Consider the following 19551-nt stretch of genomic DNA (forward strand, 5'->3'; position numbering starts at 1 on the left):
GAACAAAATGGTATACCTCTTTTCAAAATGTCTCTTTTATCTCTTAATTTTCAAAATATATTTTTATTAAATATAAATTTATAAAATTTTATAAGATTTATAAGGTATTTTTGGATAGCAAGTACTCGGAGACTATATATTTTAATAAGTTTACACATATATAAATAAATATCAAATTTTAAGTAGCATTTTTAATAAATTTTTGTTAAATATGATATTTTTGAAAAGTAGTACTGGAAAAAGGATACTTTTAAAAATCTTTCTTTGCAACTTGCAATTATTGTAAATAATATTATTTATGTTAAGTAAAGATGTTGTAGTGTCTATTCTAATAATTTACGTGCAAACGCTGCATTACTTGGTAGTTGATATCGACCAATCAATATTATTTTACGAATTTCCTTTATAGCTTATACAAACCAAATACTGTAAACTTATAAATGTTATGTTTTATATAAGCGAGTTAATTCTAACCAGCCAAGCTAACATACATATATAGTTACATACTCTTTTTTTTTTTAAAGCAAAGCTAAGATACATACTCATATACGAACATAATATTGTTTTTGTCATCGTTACTAAATAAATGCATATATAATTAATTATACAATTCATGTATAAATATATTTGTTCTGAACGGTTGACTTGTTAGATATTTTGACCCTCTTTTGGGCGGCACCCTGGAAATTTAAATATTGCATATTTGTACTTCTATCAAGAAGAAGAAAAATTATAATTGATTATGTCCCCCGAATATAAGAAGATAACCGATCGATTTATTTTTTCTGGTCGGCAAAGTACAGATTTTTTATTCACAATTTCTAACATGATTGTCACAATTCTTATTCATCTTCGTAGGATGTTATATATATAGAACATTAATGTTATAGTAGTTTAAAAAAAACTTATAGTAGTTTTACGTGACTGGTGACATATATATAATCTAAGCATGAGTTACTTTAAACTCCAAAGATATGAATGTGAAAGGGATGATGACCTACTGATAGTAATATTATATATATATAATGGGGTTGATTTATTTGTACGTTCTTCGGTTTCAATCTCTTTTTGTGTTGGAAATACATTCTTGAAATCGGAATAGAGTAAAAAACTGGTTTTGGGTATCAAATGAAATTATGAGCCAAAGGTCTGAACTTCCGCAGTTTAACGAAAGAAAAAAAAAATCCAAATATGATGATATCGCATAACATATGAAAATATATATGCAAAATTGCTATAAACTTAATGATATATACCGTCAGAGGAAGAACAGGAGTACTCAAATTTGACATGGTAAAGATACTGATAAATTAGTTTACCTTCAACAACAGGTACAAGATCGATTTCAAGAACATATGAGTAATGAGTCATGCATGAGGTCCTAAAACAGTTGACATTATTATTATCTAAAATACTTGGTCCTACATCCCATGATGTTTTTTTTTCTTGGTACTTTGGTTTCTCATCTCAACTTGGCCCATGAAGCATATATGCATACATTAATTACAAGGTTACGCTTGTGAGTTGTGATATATTGTGATAGTACAACAAATCATTTGTTACCTTCCTCAATTGTACGTGCGTGCGTATAACAAAAATACTAATAATATAGGTTTAATGATAACGTATACAAATCGAAACAGATACTTATACAATAGTTGTTTAGAAAAATCAGTATGTCTATTACACAAAAGATAGTTGACGAATAAAAGATATAAAAAAGAAACTAGTGTGTGTGGCTGGCCGTGAACCAACATGGAGAACCAATAGCTCGTAGCCAGCAAAGCACTATATCTAGCGCGTGACGAATACGTAGTCAATGGCTAATGTAGTAAGGACGAACGTAGCCACACTTTAGTCCAGATTCAAGGTCAACTCTAGCCCCCAAAAAAATCGGTTCCTCTCTTTTGACCTTTTCGCTTTTTTTTTCTCGATTTGGAGCCAGTGGCGCTTTCGTAATAACAAGTGATCTGAACCGCTTCGGTCTTCTTGCTTTGTAGTTTCCATAACTTCTGTCGTTATCATCACCTCTTATATTTTTATTTTTTTCCTGGAAAAATATTTGACAATCACGATATTTATCTCTTGTAATTTTATTTTTAATTTCATTTAAATAATCATATTTATAAATTCCCAGATCAATTTTTTTTTGTTCTGCTCACTTTTGTGATATACTTTTTTTTTGTGTTCCCCTGTTTCTCAAGCAAAATCTAATTTCTCAGGAAATGTTTATCTTTTTTTTCTTTTCTTTCTGAATATTATTAGGGTTTTGTATTTTTGTTAATTTGAGAGAGAGTGATTCAGTGAACCTGGACATCATTCAGGTTTGCTGGTTTTTAAGTTAGAAAAGAATAGTGAAACAATCTGGCGTTTCCAAAATCTGAAAAAGGGGAGGTTGTAACTGTGTCTCTCTCGTGTACTTTTTCTTCAATTCTTAAATCTCTTTTTAGTTCTTTTCCCTACTTTTTGAAAAAAAAATCCCTTTTCGCTTTTAACAAATTAATAAATCAATCACGTGAAAAGATCTTTGGAGCAAAAAGGCCTATAAGAAAAAGAAAAAAAGAGAGACAGATCGAATTCTTCTTCTGTTTCTTTTCCAGGTTAGTGGTGGTTTTCACCTTCCAACTATCAATGGTTATGCATCTGATATTAGTTACTTTATCCCCACTACCTAATTTTAGTTCAATACAACTAATACACGTGCATTCATATGCCATAGTTTGTTTTTTATTCTGGTTAAAGGTTTTGATTATTTTTTTCAATTGTTTAATTTTGTGTGTAATTATTGGCTGTATACAATATAATGCATAGAACTAGGAAAAATATTTAGAAGGTATCGTCTGGTGCAGGAAGTTTACATTTATATTGTTTCTTCGGATTTCGATGAGGTACTAGTTAACTCACTATCAATCATCCATACTTGTCTGCATTACAAGGTCAACAGAACTCAAAACATGTGGTGATCACTTTGTCTCCAACTAAACTTGTACCAAAAGGTTTTTTATTTCTTAGAATAGAAAAATTAGTGAGACGAATATGAGAAATCTTAAGTTTTTATTTTATTTCATCTTTTGTGATCGAAATTGGCTTTGATATTTAAACATTACTTTGGAAAATTTTGGTTGAAAAACGATAGCGGCTATTTTGTTGAAATTAATCCAGCTAGCCACTGTTCATCAACTTGCACAAATTAAAACTTTTGTCTGGAAACTGAGTGATTTTAACTTTTAGTTTAATGCATTCTATTAACTAATTAACCTATACATATGCACCAAATTACATAACATCTATACATACTTTGAGAACCAATTAGAACCACAACCACCAAAATATAACATACTTATGAGTTAGGTCCCATATGTAGTTTCTTTAATTTTAGGTATTCTTTCTAACTTTCTGTTCAGTTTAGGTTTGTTTTCTATGTTTTTTATGGTTTTGTTTCTAAAATCTATGCTGAAGTAAAAAAGGTAAGAAATTTCGGGGATCAAATACTATTTAATTAGTTAGGCTTTGTTTTCGAGTTAAGCTAAATTTAAAGTATAAAACTGAAAGTAAAACGTTATATTTTCGTCATTTATTTAGGGATAACTGTTGGCATTAACCATATAAAATTCCTTTAAAATCTCACTATCTGCCACGTGGCTATTCAAGTCAACGATCTCTCCTAATGGCAGAAAGTAAACCATTGACTTGGTTTGTTTTAATTTAATGTCGATCAAGCCAAATATAAAATCGAAATCTATTAGTTAGACTTTTCAATTTTCGTAATGTACTTGGTCTCTTAGTAATCCACATTCATCAATTATATACGATGACACTCTCTTGTCATTAAAATTAAATAAAAAAACTAATCTCATACTATAGTATTTTCGTTATAAGTAAGGGTTCATCAATGTTGCTCTAAAATCACACTTAAAAGTCACCTTTCAACCCAAAATATCCACTTTAGTCACGTTTCCAGCTATCTATCTATCCTTTCTCCTGGTTCGATTCCATTACTCCATCTACACTATTGATATCATCTCAAAAACTTGACAAACTAACTTAACTAAATCTCTTGTTCTGTTTGCAGAGAAACCTAGCTATGTCGTCGAGAGCTCACCCTGTAGACGGAGATCTAAGTCCGGCTATGGACGGTGGAAATCTTCCGATCAAATCTTCTCCCACCCGGCATAAGGTTGGGATCCCACCGAAGCCAAACATGTTCAAGGATTTCATGTACACATTCAAAGAAACCTTCTTCCACGACGATCCTCTAAGGGATTTTAAGGATCAGCCTAGGTCCAAGCAGTTCATGCTCGGTCTCCAGTCCGTCTTCCCTGTCTTCGATTGGGGACGTAGCTACAATCTCAAGAAGTTTCGTGGCGATCTCATATCCGGTTTAACCATCGCAAGTCTCTGCATTCCTCAGGTGAAAAACCCTAAACTCAAGTATCACTACTACTTGTATCACAAGTTATCTATACACTTGCTTTGTTGCTTATATTCCATGGTGATTACAGGATATTGGATACGCTAAGTTGGCTAATCTTGATCCTAAATACGGTTTATGTAAGTTTGATTTTGACTTGATCTTTAATTAATCACACTTGACGTCATTTGAAAAACAGGGGATAAAATTAAATATGGTGTTGATCTTGATTTTTACAGATTCGAGTTTCGTTCCTCCGTTGGTCTATGCTTGTATGGGAAGTTCGAGGGATATAGCAATTGGACCCGTTGCTGTGGTTTCTCTATTGATAGGCACTTTGCTACGAGCTGAGATTGATCCAAACACAAGTCCTGATGAATATCTCCGCCTTGCCTTCACTGCCACGTTTTTCGCCGGTATCACCGAAGCAGCCCTTGGATTCTTCAGGTAAAAATATTGATCTCTTTATTCCTATCTTTCTTATTTGACGATAGAAAAGGCTCTTAAAATGTTCATCTTCTTTACTACTCTTAGGTTAGGGTTCTTGATCGATTTCCTATCACACGCGGCTGTGGTGGGCTTCATGGGTGGTGCGGCCATCACCATCGCTCTCCAGCAGCTTAAAGGCTTCCTCGGGATCAAGAAATTCACCAAGAAAACCGATATCATTGCTGTTCTTGACTCCGTTTTCAGCTCGGCTCATCACGGCGTAAGAATCCTTCTTCTGCTTTTATCTAATCTAAACACTACTTTGTAGATCCTTTCACTAATTTGTATCATTTGGGCTCTGCAGTGGAATTGGCAGACTATACTCATTGGTGCATCGTTCTTGACCTTCCTGCTCACCTCTAAATTCATTGTAAGATATATATATCTATAAACAAAAAACATCGAATAGTTTAATTCATTCTTTTGTTTCGATCTGATTCTGATCTCTCTTGACCTAATGCGGAAACAGGGGAAGAAGAGCAAGAAACTGTTCTGGGTGCCAGCGATTGCGCCATTGATATCAGTTATCATTTCTACCTTCTTTGTCTACATAACCCGAGCAGACAAACAAGGAGTCCAAATCGTAAGATCTCAACCTAATCTAAGTAGTTACTTGCGCCTCAAACTATTCAACATCGAGTTAAGACTTAATACAATGTCTCATTTTTTTTGTTTTGATGAATGAAGGTGAAACACCTTGACAAAGGTATCAACCCATCCTCTTTCCATCTAATCTACTTCTCCGGTGATAACCTTGCTAAGGGTATCCGCATCGGTGTAGTCTGTGGCATGGTCGCTTTAACAGTAAGTAGTCCAAATCAATGACTCAGACTTCAAATCTCTCAAATCCATAAGCGAAATTTCCTCATCAGATATTTCAAAACTATTTTGACAGGAAGCTGTAGCGATTGGAAGAACCTTTGCTGCGATGAAAGACTACCAAATCGACGGTAACAAAGAGATGGTAGCATTAGGCATGATGAACGTTGTAGGATCGATGTCTTCTTGCTACGTTGCTACTGGATCGTTCTCAAGATCAGCTGTCAATTTCATGGCTGGATGTCAAACAGCGGTTTCCAACATCATAATGTCAATCGTCGTTCTCTTGACATTGCTCTTCCTCACTCCTCTCTTTAAGTACACTCCAAACGCCATCCTTGCAGCAATCATCATCAACGCCGTGATTCCTTTGATCGATATCCCAGCTGCTATTTTGATCTTCAAGGTCGATAAGCTTGATTTCATCGCTTGTATGGGAGCTTTCTTTGGCGTCATCTTTGTTTCCGTTGAGATCGGACTTCTCATTGCGGTACGTACATGTCAAGAAAACGAAACCCTCTATACATGATGATTATGTAGTTGTTAATTTGCTGATGTTAAAGTGAATTTATTTGTGGACAGGTCTCTATCTCATTTGCTAAGATCCTTTTGCAAGTAACAAGACCTAGAACTGCAGTTCTCGGAAATATTCCAAGAACTTCGGTTTACAGAAATATTCAACAGTATCCTGAAGCCACTATGGTTCCAGGGGTTCTTACTATTCGTGTTGACTCTGCTATATACTTCTCCAACTCAAATTACGTTAGAGAAAGGTAAAACCTTAAAACAAAAGTGTAATCTTATACCAAGAACTGTTACTTGGTTCACAAGAATGTTAATTCGGAAACCCTTGTAATTTACAGGATTCAGAGATGGCTACATGAGGAAGAAGAAAAGGTAAAGGCAACAAGCCTACCCAGGATTCAGTTTCTCATCATCGAAATGTCACGTAAGTTAAACTTTACTCCTATTTAATAAATTAATTCCTTCTTAATTAGTGTCAATATTTTTATTTTCTTATATAAACAAAGACTAACGGAGACCATTATTTTTTCAGCTGTTACGGACATCGATACAAGTGGTATCCACGCCTTAGAAGACTTATACAAGTCTCTCCAAAAAAGAGACATTCAGGTACATATAAACAGACATGAATCTAGAGATTATATGATCTATTCTAAATAGCAATCAAAGTGAATTAGTTAAAGAATAGTTACCTGATGATTCTGTGTGTTTGTGATAATAAACAGTTGATTCTGGCGAATCCTGGACCGTTGGTGATAGGCAAGCTACACTTGTCACACTTTGCCGACATGTTAGGAGAAGACAATATCTATCTGACGGTAGCTGACGCCGTTGATGCTTGCTGTCCAAAACTCTCCGAGGAGGTATAAAATTTACAAGAAAGAAGGAGAAGATGAAAATGAAGATAATGTCGAAGAAGAAGAGGGAGACGCTCTCTCTAAGTGTTGTACAGTAGAGTGAAGAAAGTGACTCTTGCCTTCAATTGTAATTTTGGTCTTTGGACCCTTTTGTTTATGATTCTTCTATCGTATAAGAAGATAAGAGGTCAAGTGTAAAGTTGACCTCTGGGTCCCCGTAGCGTCTTGTTGTTCTACTACTGTACTTTTTTAATAAAGTTTTGTAAATTAAAAATTTTCTATCTAATCAGTTTAGAAAACCCAAAAATGTATGAACAACTATGATTAGGATGTCCAACGTAGAGATTTATTTTATCTGGAATAATTTGGTTTAAATCAAATGGGAACTCAATAATGTGACAAGTTGGAATTTAAAATGGAATATTAAAAAAATTATCTATAAAATAAATAATAAACAATCCAAATAAGTCAATTAGATTGGTTGGCGAATATTTTGTTTGGAGATATGAATCTGAACCAGAAGCAAAGCCAGATTCATTTTAAGACACTACTGGTTACAGATCCTTCACAAACCAAACGCTGCGTTTTTTTAATTATTATATCTGTTGGGCTTTATATGTCAAAGGCCCAAACTATGTTGAATCACGAAAACCCATTTCAGTTGTGAAAATTTTAGAAACCGCTGCGTTTTGATTTTGTCTCTTTTTGTTGGAGTCGTTGCTGCCGCCGGCGTTATCCGTGAGCTTAGGTTGGTTGCAGCAGTGTCTATGTTGAGTCTCCTCTCCTTCCGCTCCGTCGGCGTTCACCTTCTTCGACACGTTTCTCCGATTATAACCCGAGGCGGAAGAATCTCAAGACCCGTCTCTAAAAATCTATGCTTTGTCTTATTCTCTTCCTCTCCTAAAACCCCTCTTCTTAAACCTCGCGCTGCGTTATCAGGTAAAGGGGCCATTGAAAACGATTCCGTAGGTTTCTAATTTCATCTCAATCCTATTGCTAATGGGGTTTTTTTCTTTCTTTTGTAGAAGACAACTCTCTAGTGTTTAAAGGAGATGAGCGTGTGCTGGGTCTTCTGGGGAAGGTAGACGATGCGTTCAATAACGTCGATCGGTTTCAGAGCACAAGTACCATTGTGGCGATCGTAACCCCCATCGGTGGGCCACCTGGTGCGGTGGGAATCGTGAGATTGTCAGGTCCTAAGGCTGTGGAAGTTGCTAGAAGAGTCTTTCGTTCTGCTAAGCAAAGGAGGAAGAAGGAGGACTCGGATTCGGATTCGGGTTTATGGCGGCCCACGAGTCATTTCGTGGAATATGGAGTTGTTGTTGATTCAAGTGGCAATGTTGTTGACGAGGTAGAATTGAAAAGTTCTTTAATTTGGCTAGTTTACACTTCTCTGTTTCGATTTCTTGGCCCTCAAATTACTGGCTTTATGCTTAGATCATGATTTTAACTGAGAAAGCATTTGAATTTTACTTGTCATTTCTAGTTGTCTGCTGTTGTACACATTTTGGTTAGGTTCTGATCATTGAAGTGTGGCTGCTTGTTAGGTTTTAGCTGTGCCTATGTTGGCTCCTCGGTCATACACTCGAGAAGATGTAGTTGAGCTCCAATGTCACGGGAGCGAAGTTTGTCTGCGGCGTGTTCTGAGGACATGTGTTGAAGCTGGAGCACGATTAGCAGAACCAGGTCAGATACTCGAACTATTTCTGTAGATTTCGTCATTGAGTTTCTTTAATTATGTAAGACTTAATAGGAGGGCTTTAGCTATAAGATTAGTAGAATCAGGCTCTTTAATCAATGCTCGATTTACCTCTGTGAGTTTTACTTATAGATTCTGATGTTTTGCTGAATTTGCGGTGAATTCAGGAGAGTTTACACTTCGTGCCTTTCTAAATGGGCGTTTAGACCTATCGCAAGCTGAAAATGTCGAAAAACTGATTTCGGCCAAGTCTTCTGCTGCTGCAGATGCTGCTTTGGAAGGGATTCAGGCATGCATTTTGTGTTTTTTTAATGATAAATTGTATTTAATAGCTTAGTGGGGCTTTGCCTAAGATCATTCTTAATAACTTCCGAGTTGTTCTCTATTCTTTGTCTTTAGGGAGGGTTTTCATCTTTGGTGAAATCATTAAGAGCACAATGCATTGAACTCCTCACTGAAATTGAAGCTCGTTTAGACTTTGAGGATGAAATGCCGCCATTGGATATAGACTCAGTAATTAACAAAATAAACAGCATGGCTGAAGACGTAGAAAGTGCATTGGATACAGCAAACTATGACAAGCTTCTTCGAAGCGGGTTGCAGGTAAATTTTAGGAATAATATGTGTCTTGTACATGTTTGAAGCTTTTTTAAGTGTATATGGTATTTCATATTTTGTTTATCTTTCTTACTGAAACGTTGTAGATAGCTATTGTTGGGCGTCCCAATGTCGGGAAATCAAGTCTTCTAAATGCTTGGAGCAAAGTATGGAACAGAATGATCTTTATTTTTCTTTCATTGTAAAAACTGAAAGTTGCGGTCTATTTATTCAAATAGAGTCACATTTCCACTGGTGCTTTAAATTTAGCGTGCAGAGTGAGAGAGCCATTGTTACAGAAGTTGCGGGAACAACTCGAGACGTTGTGGAAGCTAATGTTACAGTCCGTGGTGTGCCTATCACACTTCTTGACACTGCTGGTATCAGAGAAACCAATGACATTGTCGAAAAAATAGGTCAGTATATAAGTATACTAGGGGAATCTTTGCCAAAGCTCAGATCTTGATAGAGAGATATTGAAAACTTTTTGCAGGAGTTGAAAGATCAGAAACAGCTGCTAAGGTTGCTGATGTAATAATCATGGCGGTGAATGCTGTCGAAGGCTGGACTGAAGAAGACACTGAGCTGCTACATAAGATTCAATCTGATAAGGTAAATTCGATATTCACCTTTTTTCTTTTCTTCTTTTTCTCCCCACTACTAGTCTCATTTTATGACTTTTTTGGGGTGTCTTTCATTTGAAACAGCCTATGATTCTGGTGATGAACAAAATAGATTGTGCTCCTCCTGATTGTTGCGATCAACTGCTAGAAGATCAGAGAAAAAAGGAAAAAGAAGTATTCCATAAGTCTGTCTTGACATCTGCAGTTACTGGTCAAGGAATTGAAGAGCTTGAAGATGCAATATTGGAGATTCTTGGCCTTGATCGTGTCCCCAGTGGAGGACATCAGTGGACCGTGAATCAGGTCTGTCTACCTTTAAAATTATGTTTCTGTCCATGAACTTTTGAATGTTACATTTATCACCCTTTCTTTTTTGTGTTTTATGCAGAGGCAATGCGAGCAACTGGTGCGGACGAAAGAAGCGCTAGTGAGGCTGAGAGAAGCAATCGAAGATGAGCATCTTCCGATAGATTTCTGGACGATCGAGCTGAGAGAAGCTGCTTTGGCTCTTGCTCAGATCAGTGGAGAAGATGTCTCTGAAGAGGTCTTATCCTCCATTTTTGCTAAATTTTGTATCGGTAAATAAAATCAACCGTTGCTACTTTTTATCAAAGTTATGCTTATTAACCCTCCTCTCGTCTCACTAACAAGAAAACATTAGTCAAAAAAATAATAATGGAAAGGGGAATACTAATGGAAAAGAACATACCAGACCAAAAATTAATTATAATGAAGAAAGTGGACCAGATGTTGAAGCCCACTAGTGAAAAAGAAAGGGCCCACTATCAACTTCAGAAATTGATATTTGGGACCAATTGGTGTTTGGTTACTACTGTAGACTAGTAATTAATAATATACTTTTTGCTATTGTGTCCAAAACACACGAACCAATCAGAGAGAGTCTAAGAAAACTAAATTAAAATTTAAACGTCTCTTCTTCACTTTTTTGACTCACCTGTGTCCACTTGTCCTCTCAGTCATACCAAATCATCTAATAGTACCACCAAACTCCACGTCAGCTTGTCATTTCTCATTTCAAAATAAACCCAAAAAAAATAGACACAAGTTTTTTTCATCAATCGGTCGTACTTGTATACTACATATAAGCAGTAACGGATCTCTGATAACGTAAACAAGGTTGTAAAAAAGTTTATACGGATCTCTGATAAAGTAAACAAGGCTGTAAAAAAAGTTATAAACTGAAATTTAAGCTGTTACCAAATAAAGTAAAACTGTATAAAAGAGCGGAAAGCTTTACAAAAAAATTGAAAGTCAAGTTTTTAATAGTTTTTAGTAAAACTTTTTTGATTGTTAAAAATTCAAAGTTGTAACATTTATACTGCTTTATTTTTGTTCACCAATCACACCGAATGTAAATCTATAAGAAAGAATTGTATAAAGTAAAAATTTTGGTAAAACTTTTAGTAAAATTATTGTGATGGATAAATTTTAAAATTGTATATTTATAAAGCTTTGTAAAATTGTTTTCAATTAGACACAACGAATCACACATCTACAAACATAATCGTGAGTTTTTTTTCCGATTCTTGTCGCTCAATCAAATGAATTTTTAATGTCTATGAATTGTTATCTTCTCTTACCATCATTTACTAGCATATTTTGCCATCCCGAAGCTCTATTTCATAACATTGTATTGGTGGGTAATGTCTAATGTGTAAACCCCATTCAGTGAGTTGCCAAAAAAAATAGAGTAATATTACTATTCTGTTTTTGTACCTTCATTGTCACCCACATTTTATTATCATTAACCACTAAATTTTTTCTTATCACATTCTATAGCCAATTAAATGAATTAGGTTTAACTTTTGTTTTATGATTGACTACCTTGGAAGAAGAAAAAAAACCATTGAGGATGGGAAAAATCTCATGGAGATCTACGATGTTGAGACCGACCATTGTGGTACAATGTGCCACTATGTTTTGTCTCTAATTTTTATGTGTAAAGAGGTCACAATGCACCAATCAGCATAAGCTTTTGTTGTGATTTTCGATCACACATATTTTTCTTTTTAAGGAACCCATGAATAGTCTTAATTGTTTTGGCATTAAATCGTCATACATTAAAAAAGTAAGGTAAGAAAAAAAAAATGTTGAAATCTGATGGGAGAGATGTGAAGTGGAGAAACGAGAGAAAGGCTCTATAAAATTGCAAAGGCCAAATTGAAATTAAAAACATTGTTGTCACAACAGAAGGTGGTCCATTTTCTTTGGTAGCCCAGACGTTAGGAACCAAACCAAATAACAACATTTCCTTTTCAAAATTTTCAGCAATATTTTTCTTTCATGTCAAATTATTATTATTTTTTTTTTTAGAATTTGAAAAAGAGTTTTATTTATTTATTTATTTATTCTTGAAATTATTATTGTTATATTTTTTTGGACTTTACTTTCTTAGAAGAAAGTGACTGGGTTTGAAATCGACAAATAATTCCTGGGGGGCAACTATCGTATGATGTGGAAAGTTAATTATTGTAAATTTAGTGGGTCCAATTAGGCCCCTAAACGGGCCCTTCTGGAATGATTTTTTGTACCGTGAAAGAAACTGTAACTTTTGACGAATACGATGATTTTTTAATTTAACAATCTAGTTAGCATTTAGGCTATTTAGCAATATTGTAGATCTCTGTTGTCTTTAATGAAAACTAATCAATGCTTAGAAATAGTATTAAAGTTCTTTAAAGAAATCAGTTGCTTATGTAAAAACTTAACTATTTTTTTTTTTCTTTTTCTAGATTTGTTTTTAATCATAGCTTTAGATTTGTCTACCAAAAAAAGATTATAGTATGAGATATATGGAAGAAACATTTCGGAAATAATCTACTCAGCGGATCTATTTTTAACAAAGCTCGACTACTAATTATCACGAATTCTATGATTTACATTACATTATTAGAAAGTACAAACAGAGTTTAATGCAAAAAATGTTCTTTTAAAAATTAAATGTTCAGAATCATGACGTGGCATGATCGTGACGAAAACAAAAACTAAGATGAGATAAATCAACGGTCTAGATTGATTCCTCAGTTTATGGTTTCTTCTTTATCTTCCCTGCTCTTCTCCTTCCTCACTCCCCCCTCCTCTTCTTCCCTCTCTCTCTCTCTTTTACTCTCAAGATTTGCTCTGTCCAGAGCTCCAAGAAACAGAACACACGACACACACAACAAAATTAATATACGATGTTGCTTGGAAAGAGACAACGACCACCGATTAACAGAACAACAAGTCTATCAGAGATAAAGTTCGATCTGAACCTTCCCAGCGAATCAGAGACATCAGATCAACAGAATCCACCTGCTGTAGTAGGACCTTACGTTTCCAACGGTCAACACGTGACAGCAGACGTTGATCAAAACCGTGGGTTCTTAGATCAACGCCTCTTATCTATGGTCTCACCCAGAGGTAACCTCAGGAGACACTCTGGAGATTTCACCGACGCTGGACATTTCTTAAGATCTTGCTCACTTTGCGAACGTCTTCTTGTTCCTGGCCGTGACATCTACATGTATAGGTATGTATATATTCTCAAATCTTGACTGTTGTAAAATTTCATAACATAATTTTTTATTGTAGTAAATTTTGCTTTCGTGACGTTATACTTACATTGATATATTTATGTTTTAGACATTTACTAATTAGCTTCGAATGACATATCCATTATGTGAATGAATTATGATAATTACTTAATATGTTGTTATTAATTGGAGTATTAATGATAATAAATTGTGTGTAATTAAAAATGGCAGGGGAGATAAGGCCTTTTGTAGCTCAGAGTGCAGGCAAGAGCAAATGGCACAAGATGAGAGGAAAGAGAAGGGTAAATCGGCGCCGGTGAAAGAACCGGCCGTGGCAGCCCCAGCGAGAGCGAAGCCTGGCAAAGGGAGAGCTGCGGCCGCAGTGTAATCCCCCCCCCATTTTCATATATATAATTCTATTATATGTGTGGTATTATATATGCTATGTGTTTGTATATGATTATGATGGGTGATTACATACATAAAGCATTATGCGTTACTTAACTGTGATTAACCGTGTTAATCACCCTCGTGTTGTGGTTTGAATTAGATGATTTTCGAGGGTTCAAATTTTACAAGTTTTGATCTATTTGAAATAAAAATCAAATGTATGTGAGACTTGTCTTTTATTAAGTACTTAAATGAGAAAAATTTAAGATTACATTATTTGCTGTGAATTTATGTGGGCGAGGTTTCGTTTTAGGAGATTGGAGCAAGATATTTTAGAACCAACGATAAAAACAAAACGAGACTGAAGAATAGTAGCTGTAATATTTTTGTATCATAGGTTTTTATAACATCGGAGATTACGAAGAAATATTTCTTGTTTTAAGAAGAAACCCTTAGAGAAACCCTTGACCCCAATGGGCCCACCGACAGAAGAAACACAAAGCCTCACGGTGGATTGTTTGATCTCACCTTCAAGTGCAGACTCGGACAGAGAGAAGATTAAAGCCATCCTACCGGACCTTGAACAAGAAATCTTAGACATCAAACTGAGTAAAAAAGGCGCAATTGATACCTTTGTGTGGCTCCCCACAAAGACTGGGATATTTTCAGCCAAGTCGGGATACTATGAAAGCATAAAAATCAACAACTCCGACGCCCCACTTCCTCCACCTGCAACAAGAGAATTCAATTGGTCAGAATACATTTGGCACCTGAAAACTTCACCCAAAAACAAGCTACTCCTACGGAAAGCAGTAAGAGGTGCCCTATCTTCACGCGAAAATCTGCGAGCAAGATCAATCAATATTGAAGGTCAATGCCCTTTCTGTGGATCAGAGGAAACCTCAATCCATCTGTTCTTTACATGCCCGTTCGCTGTACAGGTGTGGAAAGCAGCCCCTTTCAAAAACCAATTACCCCAAGGAAGTATCCACTCAATCCGCGACTTTATTGAAAAGGCTAAGATACTCGTGTGTTTACCACCGAGTGGAGTAGGACATGGCCCCCTATTCCCTTGGATCTTCTGGGCGATCTGGAACACCCGCAACCACAAAATCTTCAATAGCAAACCAACATCACCAGAAGAAACCCTAACTCGAGCTATAGCACTAGGACGGGAATGGTGTGAAGCCCAAGAGTCTGAGACACCTCCTCAACCAAGGTTAACTCAAACTTCCCCTACTTATGCAGGATCTGATATGATCATTTGTAACGTAGATGCGGCTTGGCAAAAAGAGACAAAAACCGCAGGATGTGGTTGGATCTTCCGCAATGAAGCAATCCGCCAACACTGTATAGGATCTGCACCTCCCTATGGATCAGATCACCACTAATCGCCGAAGCAGTAGCCTTGCTCCACGCCATACAAGATGCTCACAATCTAGGTTTCCAAAACCTCTCTGTCGCTTCAGATTGCAAACAATTAATTGAAGCCATTCACTCGGAGAATCCGCCTAAGGAACTCCACAGGATAATCTTTGATATCCTCCAACTATCCTCTTCGTTTTCGCACATCAAATTTTCTTTTGTCGCTAGATCTTGTAATCGAGAAGCCGATGCTCTCGCTAAACAATCCCTGCAATCCCTTGTACCAGACCTGGTTTAGTCCCAATTCTAATTTAAAGTATTTGGTTTGCACAAAAAAAAAGAAATACAAAGGCAGCGTAATTAATAAATTGATGAGATATACTCTTTTAAAGTAAAAACAAGTATTTTTTTTTTTTTTTAAATCATACATTAAATCTGGAATGAATAACGTTTATTCTAGTGGAAAATTAATTCCAAATTTTCAATCTAGGTTAACTAAAGTTGATGTATAAGTTTTGTACTGGCTGTTGCCTTTATGTGCTTTTTATACACAAATCATGTAGTATTACACATATACCGATTTATATATGTCCGTATGCTATATTATATATTCATATGTAAATGTAAATATATTAAAAAAAATGTAAATATAAAATGAAATAGACAAATGTTAACTAAAAATACGATGCTGATCGAGTCAGGAATCATGCCTAATCAGCATGGTCCCAGTATCCACCCAATGGAAAAATTTAATAGATTCTCTTCTTTTTTTTCTTTGTTGTCTTTAAAGTTCGTTACAGTTTTGACAGATTCCTAATGACAATTTTTTTTTGTCTGTGTTTCCCATTTGTGTCATAACCTTTTTTATAAAAAAATACAAACTTTTGGAAAGTAGTTCGTTTTTATTTCTAACGAGATATGATTAACGCGACCTTTTAACACTTTGTTGAATACTTACTCAATAATACAACATTATACAAGTATCTAAGCAAGTTGTGAGCAGCAAAATAATAAATGAAAGTCCACATAAGCATTGATTAGTTGTATCTTCCAGAACAAATTCTCTTCTGTTTTGTTTTCTTTTACCATGAGAAAAATCTTTATAGGAGTATTTTGTATAAAAGTGTTGAAACAGAAAATGTCCGTATTAACAATCTATGCTATGAATGGATTTTTATATCACACATATAGATTGCTTTGTGAATAAACTTTGTCGTAGCAAGTTGATATTTAACATTTTAACGTACAAGGTGAGTAATAGAATAGTCTACCACTTGGCCAAATTGGCATGTGTCAGCATCAAATTTGGCCAACTATCTGAATTCCAACGTCTCTTTGATCTCTCCAACCTAGCATTCACGCTCCTTAATCATTGTTTTACGAAACAAAAGCTGTATAATTATGTTTTTGTTTAAAAACTACAAATTAAAGTAGGCCTGGGCGTTCGGCAAGAACCGAGCAAACCGAACTGAGAAAACCGAGATTTTCGGTTATCGGCGCCGATTTTGTGAACAGAAATAAACCGATCGGCAAAATAATTTTGGGATTTCGGTTAGTGATTCGGTTCGGTTCGGCGGGCTATAACCGATCGGTTATTCGGTTTCTGTTCTACATCACTTCATCTCCTTCTTCATCTGTAAGCTTCTGTGTAATTTGCAGAAGGAGAAGTGCGGCCGCCATTAATCATTTCACCATTGATTAGGTTTAATGACATACATATTTAATTTGTTTTGAAATTGGGCTACTTCTAACTGTTTTGTACCAAACCCAAAAGAAATCTGACGGGCCTATGTTTTAATAAGTCAACAGTAAAAAAATATGTGGCCCACTAGTGTTTTTATCCAGTCCAAAATGACATTCTCCCTCTTGTTAACCCTAAGAATCCTTCAACTCTATCTCTAATAATCTTTTGTCAGGCGTTGAACGTCACTCTGTGAATATCGCCAACACTCTATCGTCGGAAACTGAGGCTAGTTCAATTGCATCAACTCAAAAACATCTTTGTCTGCTAGATTACAGTTAGTTTTCTTACTTATCATCATTTTTTAAGTTTCACTCTTGAATTTGATTTGGGTTGTATTATTTGATTTCTCATGGAGATTAGAGCGAATTAAAACGGGCTTTTTTCCTTTGATCTATGTTGACAGATCTCGCCGGAATACTCATCGGACAAGGAGATTTAACTATCGCATGTCGTTACCGTTGCCGTTACCGTCTCCCTCGCAGCCTCGCCGTCGGCCACTTCGTCAAAACCCTAGTTTGTTAATGGAGATTGGTTTTATAATTGGGATTGTTATTGGATTTTTATATTCAGTTGAGCCCATTATTTGTATTTTGGTCTAATTCGGTTAAAATAAACCGAAATAGAAAAAAATTCGGTTTAGTTCGGAATGGATTTCAAAGCTGATAACCGACCCGAATAAACCGATTACCGATTAAACCGAACCGAATTATAATTCGGTTTAATTCGGCATAATTTTTAAAAAACCGAAAATCTGAAAAACCGAATAAACCGAACCGATTAAACCGGATAAACCGAATGCCCAGGTCTAAATTAAAGCTCTATTTAAAGAAGTCCAAACTATCTATTAAAAAAATTGTTGGCATCTTTCTCGACCAAAGTAGATGGTAAGAATTTGAGAATAATAGCATGCTCTTTATCTATTTAATTTGAAATTACTTTATGAATAAGCCGGAAAACAAATGACAAGTTGAGATAGTTTATTGTTTCTAATTAAGCGAAAATCGAATAACCTGCACAAGTGATTCATTATTGTACATTACATGTGTGTGATGTATCCATTGTGATACAAGATTTAACTTCTATATAAGATTTGTGTTTCTGATCTGAGATTCCAAAAGGGAGAGTTAAGACAAGAATGCATATTTTCACAAAGTGATCATATGACTAAAGAAATGTCTGAGCTAACAGCTCGAATAAGGCGCTGGCTACTAGTTAAATAAAATAGAGTTTGTGGCTATATCTGTATATGTGTGCTAATGTAAGTGGTTTTTGTTTTTTAGGAGGGGATACGAAATAAGAAATTGTCCCGTTACTCTATGGTTCTACAATTCTAATATTCTTAAAAAATATTGTAAGTGTGGGGATAAGAATATTAGGAGTACACGTGCAAATATGCCATGCATCCATTATTTTAATCTCCCTAATCCAGCAATTGTACAATAAATGTCATTGATCCTTTTTTTTACTTCGAGTCTAATATATAGGGTTTTATGATATAATACAAGGTTAAGTACACTTGAGAAAGGCTAAAGCTGTATTTTATTAAATGGCGTTAGTGCTTAGGAGTTAATTATTACCGTCGTCGAACTTTGATGATATTAACTTAATCACATCTAAACTCTAAAGCACGGTCGTATGTATCTTTCCGTTTGTATTACGACAAGACACTAAAATAACACTCACGCATGTTATTTTCGCCTTTATGTGAAACTTTTGATTGAAATTTTTTGTTATGATCTTTTCATGCATTATTTATTTAGATCTATCACAGTAGTGTCGGCCCGTTTTATGAATTACGGATCGAATTGTTTCCATCCAAATTAAGCAAAGACAAGTGGGAACAGCTCATGGGAGGGTCCGAATCATATAGCTTTCTAAATTGTTCATTTAATTCTTAAATTGGACTTTTAACAATAATCTCACGTATGTTTATTAATTAAGAGTATACATAAAACAAAACATACTCAATTGGTATCTCAATTATTTTGATTCTTGATTTGATTTAGATATTATACTTTCATGCCTCTCCCCACTTGCTTTAGGTATAAAAGTCCCTCACATTTTTCTGTATAATAACTAAAATATGAACTCTATTTACTTTACAACCACACAAAGCACTAGAATGGTTTGAATACGTATGTATATAGGATATATTCGTCTTATAGTTTGTCTTTAGAGACGACGACCTGCGATTTGATAGGAGTGTGATGATTTCAAATATGCTTTTACTATTGGAAGATATATATATATATATATATAAATGTATGTCTACATTGTAGTTTATCGATATCTTTCTCAAATCATATCTGAAAACCACAATCAGGGACCTATATATATGTTAAGAGTTTCCGCTTTTAGTTTCAGTTTCACCTAATTTAAAAATATACTATTATATTATTACAAAACAAAACCAAAAACAAAAAAAAAAAAGGAATATGATTACAAAACTTGCAAACTGCAATTAGTGATAACCAAAAAAGTTAACAAAGCCCAAAAGGT

The 19551-nt window shown here is 35.1% G+C and overlaps 4 protein-coding genes and 1 long non-coding RNA gene across 10 annotated transcripts; 4 read left to right on the plus strand and 1 right to left on the minus strand.

The window, feature by feature from the left end:
- Positions 1-1589: 1589 nt before the first annotated feature.
- LOC147925911 (uncharacterized) lies at positions 1590-7249 on the minus strand. 2 transcript variants are annotated; one of them, XR_015584924.1, is made up of 2 exons: positions 6937-7067; positions 1590-2050 (listed from the first exon to the last, which is right to left on the minus strand). It is a non-coding gene; the product is annotated as an uncharacterized LOC147925911 (long non-coding RNA). The 2 variants fall into 2 exon arrangements; XR_015584925.1 differs by lacking the exon at positions 1590-2050 and adding an exon at positions 5485-6238 and having other exon boundaries at positions 6937-7249.
- LOC104751695 (sulfate transporter 1.2) lies at positions 2047-7375 on the plus strand. Of its 2 annotated transcripts, none has more exons than XM_019237589.2 (13): positions 2047-2600; positions 4073-4411; positions 4503-4551; positions 4651-4858; positions 4946-5120; positions 5205-5270; positions 5370-5483; positions 5588-5704; positions 5796-6209; positions 6302-6492; positions 6583-6668; positions 6777-6853; positions 6970-7375. In XM_019237589.2, exons 2-13 carry the CDS (start codon positions 4085-4087, stop codon positions 7111-7113), a joined length of 1968 nt encoding a protein of 655 aa, XP_019093134.1. In that variant the 5' UTR covers positions 2047-2600; positions 4073-4084; the 3' UTR covers positions 7114-7375. The 2 variants fall into 2 exon arrangements, with proteins under 2 accessions (XP_019093134.1, XP_010471998.1); XM_010473696.3 differs by having other exon boundaries at positions 2588-3984.
- A 223-nt stretch (positions 7376-7598) lies between these two features.
- LOC104751696 (uncharacterized) lies at positions 7599-10649 on the plus strand. 4 transcript variants are annotated; one of them, XM_010473697.3, is made up of 10 exons: positions 7599-8040; positions 8127-8452; positions 8649-8787; positions 8968-9089; positions 9200-9403; positions 9505-9564; positions 9675-9813; positions 9891-10009; positions 10105-10323; positions 10409-10649. In XM_010473697.3, exons 1-10 carry the CDS (start codon positions 7869-7871, stop codon positions 10604-10606), a joined length of 1698 nt encoding a protein of 565 aa, XP_010471999.1. In that variant the 5' UTR covers positions 7599-7868; the 3' UTR covers positions 10607-10649. The 4 variants fall into 4 exon arrangements, 2 of the variants coding, with proteins under 2 accessions (XP_010471999.1, XP_010472000.1); XR_015585260.1 differs by having other exon boundaries at positions 7752-8040; positions 9668-9813; XR_015585261.1 differs by having other exon boundaries at positions 7773-8040; positions 8130-8452; positions 9668-9813.
- A 2258-nt stretch (positions 10650-12907) lies between these two features.
- On the plus strand, positions 12908-14219 carry LOC104751697 (FCS-Like Zinc finger 6). Its single transcript, XM_010473699.3, has 2 exons — positions 12908-13549; positions 13785-14219. The coding sequence occupies exons 1-2, from the start codon at positions 13218-13220 to the stop codon at positions 13939-13941; spliced, it is 489 nt and encodes a 162-aa protein (XP_010472001.1). The 5' UTR covers positions 12908-13217; the 3' UTR covers positions 13942-14219.
- A 59-nt stretch (positions 14220-14278) lies between these two features.
- Positions 14279-15652, plus strand: LOC104753903 (uncharacterized). Its single transcript, XM_010476086.2, has one exon. The coding sequence runs from the start codon at positions 14417-14419 to the stop codon at positions 15332-15334; it is 918 nt and encodes a 305-aa protein (XP_010474388.1). The 5' UTR covers positions 14279-14416; the 3' UTR covers positions 15335-15652.
- The last annotated feature ends 3899 nt before the right edge of the window (positions 15653-19551 follow it).

This window comes from Camelina sativa, chromosome 16 (assembly GCF_030686135.1).
Source record: "Camelina sativa cultivar CO46 ecotype springtype chromosome 16, ASM3068613v1".
In the NCBI taxonomy this organism is placed as follows: Eukaryota; Viridiplantae; Streptophyta; class Magnoliopsida; order Brassicales; family Brassicaceae; genus Camelina; species Camelina sativa.